General features: G+C 38.9%; 1 protein-coding gene across 1 annotated transcript; it reads left to right on the top strand.

Annotated features, from left to right (window-relative positions):
• The first annotated feature begins 262 nt into the window (after nt 1-262).
• On the top strand, nt 263-10,210 carry F7 (coagulation factor VII). The gene is made up of 8 exons (XM_070943180.1): nt 263-339; nt 2,071-2,231; nt 3,930-3,954; nt 4,046-4,159; nt 5,277-5,417; nt 6,675-6,778; nt 7,184-7,304; nt 8,833-10,210. Exons 1-8 carry the CDS (start codon nt 270-272, stop codon nt 9,372-9,374), a joined length of 1,278 nt encoding a protein of 425 aa, XP_070799281.1. The 5' UTR covers nt 263-269; the 3' UTR covers nt 9,375-10,210.
• Nucleotides 10,211-12,607: the final 2,397 nt, after the last annotated feature.

A 12,607-nucleotide genomic window follows, 5' to 3' on the forward strand; every position in this document is an offset into this window, starting at 1 on the left:
CTGTCTATTCTGATGGTTTCAAACTTTCTGCCATTTGATTTTATCTACTGGTTTATTTAAAATAAATCCTGCCTGTTTTGAGTCTACCAGAATTTAAAACCTGATTTTTCCATCCCCTTCTTTTGGCCTATCTGGTGTGCCAGAGCCAGTTTTGGAGTTTTCTCTTCTATACCCCTCCTCCAACCGAAGCGTTGAAACAGAGAACTTTGCTCTCAGAGTCCTTGCTGAAATATCAGTACACTATTTGGACACAACATTTTGGTTTCATCATGATTTCCTGCCACTTCGGTGTTTTGCTTTGCCTTCTTTTGCTTGCATCTCCCATTGTAAGGGCTTCAGGTATGACACATCTGAAAATGTTTGTTGTGGTCATGAATTAATTCCTTGTTTTCTATAATTCAACTTTTATGCAATAGTGTTTAATGTCTTAGAAAACCTATAGCTAAGATTTTAGTAAACCAGATTTTAATGCATCATAAATCAGCAATCGCATGCTAAGAATAAGATTAAAAAGTAGCAAGTTGAAGCATTCTTGAGGCAACATTTCTGATTGTTGTATATTGCAGATATTAGTATGAGGAAAGGCATCTGAACAGAAACATTATACAATGTATTTAAATATTTAGCATTTTATACTTTAATTTTTCTCTAGTCAATTTATGAAGTATTATAAAAAACTTATAAGGGTGAACAAAAATCTCTTTGCAGTATCCCTTTTCAAGAAGGGAATTTATAGTAAACATGCTGTGGTTTTATTCTTTGCATCAAAATAATGATACAAGCCTATCTGTGGATTCATTGTTTCATTTTAAAATCGTAAATTAAGACCAAGTCCCATTCTCCATCATTTAAATTGTGTACAATATATTCAAAGTTATCAGGACAATTTAAAGAATAATATAAGCAAAAATGAAACAAGTGAAGTATTTGGTCCACTTTTCATTTCATATTAGTTCCCAGTTAGCAAATGTAAAATACAATAAAATATCAATAAATTATTGTTTAAACTGTTGTATGCTTTCCTTGAGAGAGTTTAAAAATACAGCCCTACTGCAATCAGGCCTAATGATCTTCAAATCAAGGAAATAATGGAGGACAAGACTATTAAGGACTACTAGATTTGAAATGTCAGTGTCACCTCTTGATTGGGGCCAATGTGCCTTCAAATATCAGTTGCAGAGCAACATCAGTGGGGAAGGGCTATGTTTCTGTCTCCTGCTTATGAGCACCCAAGAGGCTTCTGATTGGGCACAGTGAGAAAGAAAATGCTGGTCTATGATGAGCATTGGCCTGGTCCAGAAGGGTGGTTCCTAGATTCTTCAGTCCTTGAAGTAGAAAATTTAAATCATAAAATTGTGGGAGAAATATTGAAAAGACACTTTTAAATGCTAGTACAGAGGATACATGCATTCCTTTTAATATCTAGTGTTTCTACAGAATAAATAATTGCTTCAGTAAATCCAAGAGAGATTTCAATTTGTATTTCTTGAACAGCCCTGGATGTTCTGGAGCAAATTGTTTTGAAATATAATACAAGATTGAGAATTAGCTCAGTCCTATGACAAGAGAGAGAAGCTTCCTGTTTTTTCCATACATGGGATTGGCTAAAAGCTGACCTAACTCTATGCTGTTCAGACCACTTCATAGGATCAAGGAAAACCTGACCATCCCAGACAAGAAAGGGGTTTTTTTAAGTTGAGAATTACTGCTAGAGCTAATCACAATGACTACCATCCTCACTGCCATTTAATCTGATTGGTAATGGTCATTATGTGTTGTATAATATAACTTCGCTGTTAAAAAGTAGACAGAAGACAGGGGTCTTGGAAATTGCTACTGTCTTCAGGTGAAAGGGTGGTTAACAAGGGAAAATGAGGCAGACAAGCAGCGTTAGGGGACACTGAATTGATAGCTAGCACTGAAATGATGTGAATAAATGTTGAATTTTTTTTCAGATGGGAACGTTTTTCAGTGCCCACTGAAACTTAAGGTAGGGTATGTGATTTCTGGCAGGATGGTGTTTCACTTCAGTCTGATGAATACAGTTGGCTCGTTGTTTCTGTTTTTAAGTTTTCTTAAGGCCCAAGGAAGCCAGCAACATCTTACAAAGAGCTAGGAGAGCCAATTCTTTCTTTGAGGAGTTTAAAGCAGGATCACTCGAGCGGGAATGCCTAGAAGAGATATGTTCATTTGAGGAAGCAAGAGAAATCTTCCGAGATGATTTGAGGACCGTAAGTAACAAACTATTGTGGACAAATAGACTTCTTCTGCTGACCTGTTATTGTTTCTAATGAACTTTCAGTTTCAGTGATACTTGCCTATCTGACGTGTTAGCAGTTGACAATAAGTCTGTTGTTGCTATAAAGGGTATAAATGAGCCAAAAAATATGACATACTAGGAATACTATTAAAGACTTTCCATTCAGAATACTAAATGAGCACTACATATCATGACATATTATTATAAAAGTTCTCACGAACAAGTGCTAAATCACTCATCAGATCTCACATAGCCAAGTAACAGCTATATAAAATCTAAATTGGGCTATCACACTTTGCAAGAATTCATTCATGATGGCATCAAAGGGTGGGAAAAGCTGGATCACCCTCTATTGTGGTCTCTTACAATTACATGCTTCTTTCTTCCAAAGATGTTTTTTGGTTCCTTATGTGCATTCCTAATAGAGTTCTTACCTTCTTTGTCCTGTTGGCCAACAGGCAACAAGTCTTTGGTCTGTAACCTCTTTATCCCACCAGACTTGCCCTTCTTCTGGGTCATATCTTGATTCATGCCCAGAAAAGGAAATATGTAAAAAAGGAAGAGGGTAGAACTTCTATTGGCCAAAGTACTTCTGACTATTGTCCAGGCAGATTATTTTAAATATATACTTTTAGGATAGGGGCAGGGAAGAACCATTATTTTTTTAAATCTAAAGTATCCAGCTCAGCTCCATCACATTTCTCTGTTGCATTTCTCACCATTGTTTGCGCAAAACAGCATTCTGCCTTTGTCATGGTGCATTTGCTGTTGCTGCCTCCATGACCTGCCCCTTGCGCAGCACAGTGAAATTTAGCACACTTCACAATGGGGGAGTTGGGGTCCCATCCTCCTCCTGGAGCCCATTACAACGTGGAACCACAATGCAACCCTGCGTCGTCATGGGCTCACTTTCACCTCCCAGATGTCAGTTGCTTTTCCTGCAGACTGCCTGTGTTGAGATGCCCTGCCTCCCGACTGGCCAGCTGGTCTTCGGCTCTCCGCCAACCAGCTGAGGGTGGGCATACTGCTCCCGGGCTTGTCGGCTTCCAGACGTCAGATTCCCACACCCAGCACCAGTTCAGGGATTCCTTTCCCCCCCCCGGGACGTGGGGGGAAGAGAGAAAGCAAGAGAGAGAGGGAAAGAGAGTGGGAAAGAGAGAAAGACAGAGAGAGGGGGAAGGGAAAGAGAGAGGGGGAAGGGAAAGAAAGAGGGGGAAAGACAAACAGAGAGAGAAAGGGAGGGAGGGAGGGAAAGAGAGAGAGGGGGAGGGAAAGAGAGAGAGAGAAACAAAGAGATAGAGAGGGGGAGGGAAAGACAGAGAGAGGGAGAGGGAGGGAAAGAGAAATGATATTACAGAAGTTTTTCTTTTTTATTGTTGTTAAACGTAATATTTCAAAAGCAGGAAAAAAATGAAGGGGCATAAAAGTGCATTTATCACATTCTTCTTAGAACATTTAGCTGGACTCTGCCTTCTTTATCATTATTTGGCACTTTGCGATAAATAAGTGGGTTTTGGGTTGCAGTTTGGACACTCGGTCTCTAAAAGGTTCACCATCACTCACCTAGCGAATATTAGTTTGGTTAGGATTCATCCAGGTATTACTTTTCTTGTGAAAAAAATTAGCATTAATGTTGGATAATTTGCTTTATATTTTTCCTTCTTCCTAGAAAAACTTCTGGGCAATCTATACAGGTAAGGGTTATTCATCTGAATACCAATTAGCCAATTCTGCCACAAATGCCTTCCTAAAATGTGTGCTAATGTTGAGTGCTTATTTTCACAGATCCTGATCAGTGTGACTCCAACCCTTGCCAGAATGGTGGGACCTGTATTGATAGGCATCAAGACTACTTATGTGTTTGTCCTCCAACACATGAAGGCATAAATTGTGAAATAGGTAAATGCTTACTAACTTGGTAAAAAATAACGTAAGTGTTCTGCCCGGGGTGAAATCTAAAATTTGTTACTACTGGTTCCGTGGGTTTGGTGGTGGTGGTGGTGGTGGTGGTGGTAATGTGACTGGGTGGGCATGGCCAACTTTTTTTTTTTTAACTTTTAAAAGCATTTTTTCTACAACCTCTTCGGCCGAAGAGATTGCAGAAAAAAATGCTTTTAGAAGCCTCTGACGATCAGGCAACTCAGCTGGGATCGCCAGAGGCTTTTAAAAGCATTTTTTTTTCCTACAACCTCTTTGGCTGAAGAGGTTGCAGAAAAAATGCTTTTAGAAGCCTCTAATGATCAGGCAACTCAGCTGGGATCGCCAGAGGCTTTTAAAGGTATTTTTTTTTCCTACAGCCTCTTTGGCCGAAGAGGTTGTAGAAAAAATGCTTTTAAAAGCCTCTGATGATCCCAGCTGAACCGCACGATCAACAGAGGCTTTTTTTTACTTTTAAAAGCATTTTTTCGGCTGAAGAGGTTGTAGAAAAAACACTTTTAAAAGTTAAAAAAAAGCCTCTAATAATCGTGCGGCTCAGCTGGAAATGGTGGGGGGGCGCAGGGATTTTTGCTACCGGTTCTCCAAACCACCCACCGCCATCGCTACTGGATCAGGCGATCTGGTCCGAACCGGGAGCATTTCGTCCCTGGTTCTGTCCCTGAAGATTGGTCATTATTCCATATTCTCTCAGCCATTCATTCAAAAATCCAGATATCAGAATATTTTAAAACTGCAGTGGGTGATATCCAGGTTTTGAGACCTGAAGTGTCTTTTTTTTCATATCACTACGATCTTCAGATCAATTTACTTTTGAGTCCTGTTGGAGACCTGTGCTTATGCAGATTTGCAGAGCTGTGCACTCCAAAACAAAGGTGATGCAAGCAGTATCCTTCCTTCTAAGGGAGCTATATGAATGCCATTAACTCTGTCTTCCATTCTTCCTTAGAATCTAAAACATGGAAACTCCTGTTCCAGAATCTGACTTCTTAGCCTTCTTTGCCAGCAGGAACCCCACCCCACAACCCTTTCCTATCCAAACCAGGAAAATGTTAATTCACATCTTCTCTTCTATATTTAGGACCAGAAAGCACGCTGAAATGTTTTTTTAAAAATGGCAATTGTGAGCAGTTTTGTGTAGATTCCTCAACCACATTAAGACAGTGCTTTTGTGCAGAGGGATACAGGCTAGCAAGTGACCAAGTATCCTGCATCGCAGAAGGTAAGAATCAGCCATCACACCAATGTGTGACCATAATATTCCTTTCCAGATAGATGCCAGAGCATAGACCAGTGTTTGTCAACCTTGGCAACCTTGGGAGTTGAACTCCATGCACCTTAAAGTTACTAAGGTGGAGAAAGACTGGTACAGATAGATGGCTTTTTACTATTAATTGACATACAACTACAACTTTTCACTATTAATTGACATGCAATGGTCCCAATGCTAGAATGAATTAAGTAGTCAGCCTTACAGCCTGTTCTAATTTTATCAGTCTCTGTATTGAAATACTGATTTTAAGATGGAAAGCAGGGACAGCCTGTTGAGCTGACATTCAAACCCTTGGCCAGGGCTCACCATTAAGACATCTATTTGCACTGGGAGGGAAATACCTCATGCCATGTCATGCTCGCATTCTTCATGGCTTCAGGTAGGCATCTTTCACCAACCAGGAGATGCCAGAGACTAAGTCGTGCTTCTGCCTGCATGAGGCAAAATTGGGTGGAGAGGGTGCTGGTGGGTGAGAATAAGGTCTTTCTGCAGTGAAGACAGTTGTCTTTAAACAAAAGCATGATGCCTTCTTGGCGTCCAATCCTAAAGGACCATAAATAGTTGGATCCCAATGAGACAGGCCTTGATTTTATTGAAAACAATTTTACCTGCTCCTCAATTGTACAAGGAATTGTACAATTGAGGAGGAATTGCAATTCAATTCCCCCTCTACAAGAAAGAGCCTTGTTTGGGGAAGTTCATATCTCAGGGGGTTGTTTCACTTTCAGAAATTTTCATCTAACCTAGAAATCTCAAAACTGTTTCAGAAGAAGGAAAAGGAGAAATTCACCATTAGCTACCATTAATTTTTATAATTACCAATGTATATTTCACATTGATTTTTCATTTGACAGAAAAGGAAAGATACCAATTCACATGTGAACATAGTTGAACACTCTTAAGAACATGAAATTATAGAAGGCGAACAGCAAATAGATGTTATTATTATTATAAGTGAAATACTGCAGTATTTATGTTGAGTGGGGCTACAGAAATAGAGCTTTTGCAGTGTGTTTGTATATGTGCCTATATGTATATGCCTATGTGTGTGTGTATGGATGCATATGAATGAATGCCTGTGTGAATAAAGAAGTCTGTATATTTTGACTTTAAAAAGCATTCACATTACTATTGTTCAAAATCTTATTGATTTGCTTGAAAATATTTAATGTGGTTTTGAAATACTATTCTGACTATATATTACAGTTGATTATCCCTGTGGGAAAATACCTGCTCTGGCAAAAAGGCCAAATCAACAAGGAAGAATCATAGGTGGTTATGAGTGTCCTCGAGGTGAATGTCCATGGCAAGTAAGTGCTTGTCAGAATTTAATACACCTTAAATTAAAATTAGTTGAATTATTCACATGTGTATAGGCATCCACCTACTTTCTTTGCACTTCGCAAGGTACATTAGGAGAATGTAGGTCAGATCACTAGTTCCAAAATAAATAGATTGACTATAGTGCACAAAAACAGATTTACAAATTACTGAAACTATGCAGAATGTTGTGATAGATAAGAGGCCTTTACTTTTCCTGCCTTTTCTCCCATTGCCCCTCTTTTGAGTGCAGCTCTTGGCATGCCACACAAAATTGAATGCAGCCCTTAACCCAAAAATGCTTGCCCATCTGTGCTCTGGTCTGGATGATGCCAGCAAGATTACTGCTCCATAACATGCAAGTAAACTGTACAATTTGATTATCAACTATTTAGGCTCTCATAACAGAACGTGGAAATGAAAAATGTGGAGGTGTTCTGATTGCTCCATCCTGGATCATTTCAGCAGCTCACTGCTTTCATAGTGTCGCCCGAGAAAATCTCAGGATAAGGCTTGGTAAGATGGTTTTTGTTAACTTTCTAAAACTCAGTGAAATTGAAGAGGGAAAATCACCCCACCACATAGGAAGGTCTATCCCATTAATTTCACCTACATCTTTAAACATCTATTTTCATATCAATTGCTCCTGCAAAACTGGCCATCAACATGAACTATTTGGCTCTATATGACTTCTTTGAACAATTTCTATTCTGAAATGAAAAAGCATTCCAAAATAAGGAACAATGGGAACCTGGAACAACCTCCTTTTCTCCCTTCTTCATCCTAGGGTCACTAACATAAGTAAGGTGGTACCCCTTTTAAAGCACTACCTACAATGCAATCTCTGGAAAATTGGCAAGAAGGTTTTTGAAATAAATATTAAATATTATTATGATGATACATTGTAGACTCAGCCAGATGTTTAGATTAGATTTGGCATTTGTTGCCACTACTGAGTCCTTCCCAAGAACCTGGGATAGGCAGGATGTGAATGTTTGATTGTGTTAAAGGCATCATCACAGAATGTAAGTTATTCTGAGTAAAGTTGCCTTTTGCAATTGACTGGTAGTGGTTTTGTCAGTGCTGATGGTGTTCAAGTGAAGCTCCAGATGTTTTGGGATTGCATCCAAGGTGCCTTATAACAATAATGATTGTTAAATCCCATGACTTAAAAGAGCCTGGTGGCGCAGTGGACTAAACTGCTGCTGTTAAAGTAGTACTTGGCTGCCAGCTGCCTGCAATTACTGCGAGTTCAATTCTCACCAGGCTCAAGGTTTATTCAGCCTTCCATCCTTTCGAGGTAGGTAAAATGAGGACCCGGTTTGTGGGGTCAATAAGCTGACTTTGTATAAAATAGAACAACGCTCGGGGGGAGGGGGGCAAAAAGCCCTACTAAGCAGGTATATACAAAAGTATGAAGGCTATTGCTTAATGCATTGTAAGCCGCCCTGAGTCTCCGGAGAAGGGCGGCATATATAAATCGAACTAATAATAATAAATAAATAAATAAATGACATAAGAGCAGCAGCTAAGTATGTATTTTCCAGCCAATGTCAAACAGATGTAAGCATAGCAAAGCAGCCGCAGCAATGGATTGATTTGAACAGACACTGCAAACAATAACTAAAGTACAAATTTGTTTCAAGATCAAGACAAAACTTTGGAACATGGGTATGTCTCAAAGTTGGCACGCTTGAAACAGCCATTTTGAACTAAGCAAAGTTTTGTGTTTGAAATGTTCTGCACAGTTCTTAAAAATAAGTCCTCAAAATCAGATTTTATATTCCAGAAAGAACATTCTGATTAAGTAAACACTATCAGTAACGGTAATCAAGCACTAAAAGAGAAAAGGAAGATTAAAAATAAAACTTTCCATGGAGAGAAAGAGAAAAAGAAATAATTTTTTTCTATTGTAAAAGAGGAAGTAAATAAATAAAACTTTTGCATTCATTAACTTCCAGAAGATGAAGAGATTAGTTAGGCCTTGTGCCTCGTGAAAAGGCTCGTTACCTTCTAAATAAATCAAGTATTACTTTTTTTTCAGGTGAATACCGTATCAATCATAGAGATGAAGGCGAACAAGAAAGAGGCGTTGATGAATTAATAATCCATGAAAAGTATTCTTCCAAAACCGTTGACAATGACATTGCCTTGTTGCGATTATCAGCCCCAGTCAACTTCTCTGAATATGTGGTGCCCATCTGCTTGCCACCGCCTCGATTTGCAACACAGATATTGAACTACGTTGAATTATCCACAGTGAGTGGGTGGGGGCGTCTCTTGGAAAGCGGGGCTACTTCAGCACTTCTTATGCGAGTGCAAGTTCCCAAAATGCACAAAAAGGAATGCATTTTGCACACTAAATTCAATATTTCAGACAACATGTTCTGTGCAGGTTATCTCGATGGGAGTAAAGATTCTTGTGAAGGTGACAGTGGTGGACCTCATGCCACTGAATACAAAAATACTTGGTATTTAACGGGAATTGTGAGCTGGGGTAAAGGATGTGCTGCAATAGGAACATATGGAGTTTATACAAAAGTTGTAAAATACTATCAGTGGCTAAATAATCATATGGATTCCTAATACATATTGCTTCCAAATTGCCCTTTCATTGTCCAAATCCATAATATTTAACCTTTGAATTTAGCGTATAACTAGCTTATATATTTTAAATTGGATTCTACATTTTAAATCTGTAGTAAAACTTCAGTTCAATTAACTGCCATTAAATAATTTGAATGGCTAAAAGCTTTCATCCATTCACAATACAGTGGTACCTCGGTACTCAATTACTTCAAAACTTGTTGAATTTAGTACTTGAAACATTTTGTGACAAAAATGTTGTCCCAGTACTTGTTGTTTGGTACATGATGTGCTGCAATAGGAAAAGGGGGACAGACACGGAGAACAGACAGGAAATCAGCCATACTGGGAAGGTTGCTTCAAAAGGAACAGGGGATGGCTGCAGAGGGTGGACAGAAAGTTGGCCATGCTGGGAAGAAAAGGGACAGACAGGAAGTCCTTCCTGGCCAAAGTTAGGGTCACATGGTAAGTCACATAGTTTGTTTGGCATTCAGCATTTTTACTACTCATTGTGCCTCCCAGAACCAATTAATGACAAGTACTGAGCCACCACTGTAATGGACCAATCCCTTGGATTTAGACAAGGTATTTAAATTTACTTTAAATGTTTCTTTATTCACATTATTTGCACATGATGTAGATACCCAAATAACCTGATCATGCCATTTGCATAATGCTGTCAATACACAAATTATGTCCACTGCTGTAAATGACACATTTGGATTTTAGAGATGTTCTGAAATAATGGATATTTTATTGCTCTATTGCTGATTAAACTGAGTTTATACTTCATTGATTTCTTAAGTTAGCTAATAAATACATTTAAAATAAATTAACTTCTGACATGATAGGGACTCTTGCGTATAAATTTCATAAAATTTCATGGAAAATATTTGTTTAAGAGCTGGAAAATATATTTAAATTTTTGATTAATTGTGTTTCTGATTGCCCTGGATATTTTCATGTGTATGTGTGTGTGTGTGGTTGGTTTTTTTTTTTTGTTTGTTTGTTTTTTTGCCATCTGTGTTTCTACTGGCTTGGCCCATTTTGTATTAAAAGTGTTACAATTTTGTCCACAAAAAAACGGTCAGTCAAATACAGCCTCCTTTGATGTCTGACTGTTTAGGGATTTGTAGTCTAATAAATGAAACACACACTAGATTTTGAAAAGCTAATCCAGACTTTGCAAAACTGGACAGAGGGAGAGCTTCTAATCTACCACATAAGCTAAATGCTCTGAGTGAATTAGGAAGTTACTTGAAATATTAGGAGTTTATAAAAACTTAGAATCATGTTTGACTCTACAGACCTGATGCTATTATAATTACCAATCTCATTAGCACCAGAATTTTGCAGTAACAGTATAACAGAGTTGGAAGGGACCTTGGTGGTCTTCTGCTCAGGAGACCCTATACTATTCCAGACAAATGGCTGTCCAATCTCTTCAGTGATGGAGAACTGACATTTCTGGAGGCAAGCCATTCCACTGATTGTCTTGCCCTCTTTTCTGAATACTTAGGCCAATTAACCCTGGAGAAGGCCAAATCAACAATAAAAGAGAACCAGAGACATTGATTATCAAAAGGATGACATTGCCAAATGTTAGACAGTCATAGGCTCTTTACTGCAAAGTATCTATCACTATATGGCAAATCTAGACAGCATACTAAAAAGCAGAGATATCACCCTGCCAACAAAAGTACAGCCTTGGTAGTACAGTGGTCTAAAGCACCCTGTTATTAACACAGCTGCCTGCAATTACTGCAGGTTCGAATCTTACCAGGCTCAAGGTTGACTCAGCCTTCCATCCTTTCTAAGGTAGGTAAATTGAGGACCCAGTTTTGGGGGCAATAAGCTGACTTTGTATATATACAAAAGTATGAAGGCTATTGCTTAACACATTGTAAGCCGCCCTGAGTCTCCAGAGAAGGGCAGCATATAAATCAAATTAAAAAAAAAGTGCTTATAGTCAAGGCTATGATTTTCCCAGTTGCAATGTATGGCTGTGAAAGTTGGACCAGAAGGAAGGCTGAGCGCCAAAGAATTGAGGCCTTTGAACTATGGTGCTGGAGAAGACTCCTGCAAGTCCCTTGGATTGCAAGGTGATCAAACCGGTCAATCCTAGAGGAAATCAACTCTGACTGCTCTTTAGAAGGCCAGATCCTGAAGATGAAAATCAAATATTTTGGCCACCTAATGAGAAGGAAGGACTCACTAGAGAAGAGCTTAATGCTGGGAAAGATTGAGAGCAAAAGAAGAAGGGATGACGGAGAATGAGGTGGCTGGATGGAATCACTGAAGCAATTGGCATGAGCTTAAATGGACTCTGGGAGATGGTAGAGGACAGAAAGGCCTTAAGGAACGTCCATGGGGTTGTGATAGGTCGGACATGACTTTGTGACTAACAACAACAATCTGTTGCAAGGCTGAGAATTGTACAGGCTCAGAAAAGCATTTTCTCTCCTTGCCTTCCTGCAGCCGCCAGCCGACTGAAGGAGCCGACTTGGCTTCCTCTTCTGCTCCCTATGGTGGACTTATTTACATTTGATTTTTAATTTTCAATTGACCTTTATGCGGGCTGGATAGGGACAGTCAAAGGGTCAGTCGTAAAATGCCTGGGTCTGGATATAATCCTAAACAAACATAGATGGGCCTTTTCCACAGCCTGCTTTGATGTCCTTCTCTTAGCTCAGCTTCCATGAAGATTCATGGGGCTCCTTATTTGCAGAGACTTTGTCCTTGTGGATCCACAGAGTAGAAACTCTCACTCGTGCTCATATGGTATTCTTTCTATGATGCCCCAAGATGTGTTCTAATCACTCCAATTATTTCCAAATAAGGCTGCAAATAATAAATGTTACATTTATTATTTTTTAAGGGTAACCTCACTCTCACATATCAGATGGCCAAATATCTTCAAGTTCTACAACTACCCAAAACTTTTAATTAACTATATTGTTTTAATCCCCTATTCTTTCCTATTCTCAATAACAAATGTATTAAACTATTTCTTTTTTTACTGTTCTGTACTGTAACAGGGTGGGTTCTAAAATTTTTTACTACTGGTTCTGTGGGCATGGTTTATTTTGTGGGCGTGGCTTGATGGTCATGTGACAATTATTTAGGATTTAGCAGAGGTACTGGTCTACCAGGCTTTTAACTGCTTGCAGAGCTGCACTGATCTACCCATTTATTTTTGCAGGCACTGGTCTACCCATTTATTTTTGCAGGCA

Source organism: Pituophis catenifer, unplaced genomic scaffold, assembly GCF_029215685.1.
Source record: "Pituophis catenifer annectens isolate HBS135680 unplaced genomic scaffold, rPitCat1.0.hap2 SCAF_4, whole genome shotgun sequence".
Taxonomy (NCBI): Eukaryota; Metazoa; Chordata; class Lepidosauria; order Squamata; family Colubridae; genus Pituophis; species Pituophis catenifer.

Excerpts from the sequence above, each read along its gene's own strand:
- F7 (XM_070943180.1), top strand. The coding sequence starts at position 270 with ATGATTTCCTGCCACTTCGGTGTTTTGCTTTGCCTTCTTTTGCTTGCA. Across the intron at positions 340-2,070 it reads TCCCATTGTAAGGGCTTCAG|TTTTCTTAAGGCCCAAGGAA; the intron begins GTATGACACATC and ends TCTGTTTTTAAG. Across the intron at positions 4,160-5,276 it reads AGGCATAAATTGTGAAATAG|GACCAGAAAGCACGCTGAAA; the intron begins GTAAATGCTTAC and ends TTCTATATTTAG.